The sequence below is a fragment of the Trichinella spiralis genome, assembly GCF_000181795.1.
Source record: "Trichinella spiralis strain ISS 195 chromosome Unknown Scfld4238, whole genome shotgun sequence".
Classification (NCBI taxonomy): Eukaryota; Metazoa; Nematoda; class Enoplea; order Trichinellida; family Trichinellidae; genus Trichinella; species Trichinella spiralis.
Window position 1 is genome coordinate 1 of NW_003531177.1, and position 1,110 is coordinate 1,110.

The 1,110-nt window shown below is 31.7% G+C and overlaps 1 protein-coding gene across 1 annotated transcript; it reads right to left on the reverse strand.

Moving 5' to 3' along the window:
- Window positions 1-375: 375 nt before the first annotated feature.
- Window positions 376-657, reverse strand: Tsp_14680 (hypothetical protein). Its single transcript, XM_003367459.1, has 2 exons — window positions 561-657; window positions 376-380 (listed from the first exon to the last, which is right to left on the reverse strand). Exons 1-2 carry the CDS (start codon window positions 655-657, stop codon window positions 376-378), a joined length of 102 nt encoding a protein of 33 aa, XP_003367507.1.
- Between the last annotated feature and the right edge of the window lie 453 nt (window positions 658-1,110).

Sequence of the window (1,110 nt, forward strand, 5' to 3'; positions counted from 1 at the left end):
TTCCTGGTGTCATCTATCGTAGAAATCTGGTTACTGTCAATTTGCTAGTAAACGACACTCTATCTATTACTTCTGGGGTATCAATGGGGGGGGAACCCCCTTCTTTTTTTTCCCCCCCCCCCCCATTAGTGAGAGTTGCATAAAATTAACCGAATGGGAAAGGGCAGCACAAGTCATCTCTTATCAACGCTATTGTATACATACCGTTATTTAATTTCTGGGCACTAGTCACTCTTCGATTTTTACGTTGAATGTTGTGAATTAATAGAAGGTTTCAAAATTTCGAAATAAGTAAAATGCAAGTAAGACAATGTCTTCCATTTACATATTGTCTTTCTTCCTCTGTCAGAGCTATGTATACATTTCCAACACTTCCTACTCTGGAAAAGTAATTACGAATCAGAAATTTAAAAACAAAGCGCATGAGTTTTAATATTACTATCATACACTATTATTTGTCTTCAATTACTTTGCATAACATGGCTATTGCATGTTTGTTTATCTGATAATATTCATGCAAATGACATAACACATAACCATATAATTACTGTATTACTTACTTGTTCTTAATATGCAAATGAATTTAAGCATGTAGGAAAATGATAACTGTTTTTTGAAGATTCCATTAATGGCTATATTGATGTGGTAGTTGTGCATCTGCAGCATCTATAAGAAATAAAAGTAATATTGGGATGGGAATATTTCAATGTTAGTAATAATAGCGTAAGAACCAAATTTTTTTAGTCAAATTAGGCAAATCATCCCTAGAATATCTGCACATTCTCGAATATCACTTACCTTTCAATCATAGACGATATACAAGGGAGTTATTACGCACCTCCTGTTATGGAGACAAAATAACTGAGTATGAAGGCGACATTCTGCAGTATAGTATGATAGTAAAAAAACCAAATTTTGGATGAGTAAGAGCAAAATAGCATAAATTAAAAGTGCACTTTTATTAATTTGTCTGTTATAATGAAAGTTATTTTGCTTAAAGGCATTTAAAGTGCTGAACAATGCAATTAATATAAAAATTCATTTCATCAAGTTCAATTAGCATTAAATGGTGAAATTAGCATAAAAGTATATTCAATTATTTGTGAAAAA

Coding starts and splice junctions, on each gene's coding strand:
- Tsp_14680 (XM_003367459.1), bottom strand. CDS start 657: ATGCACAACTACCACATCAATATAGCCATTAATGGAATCTTCAAAAAA.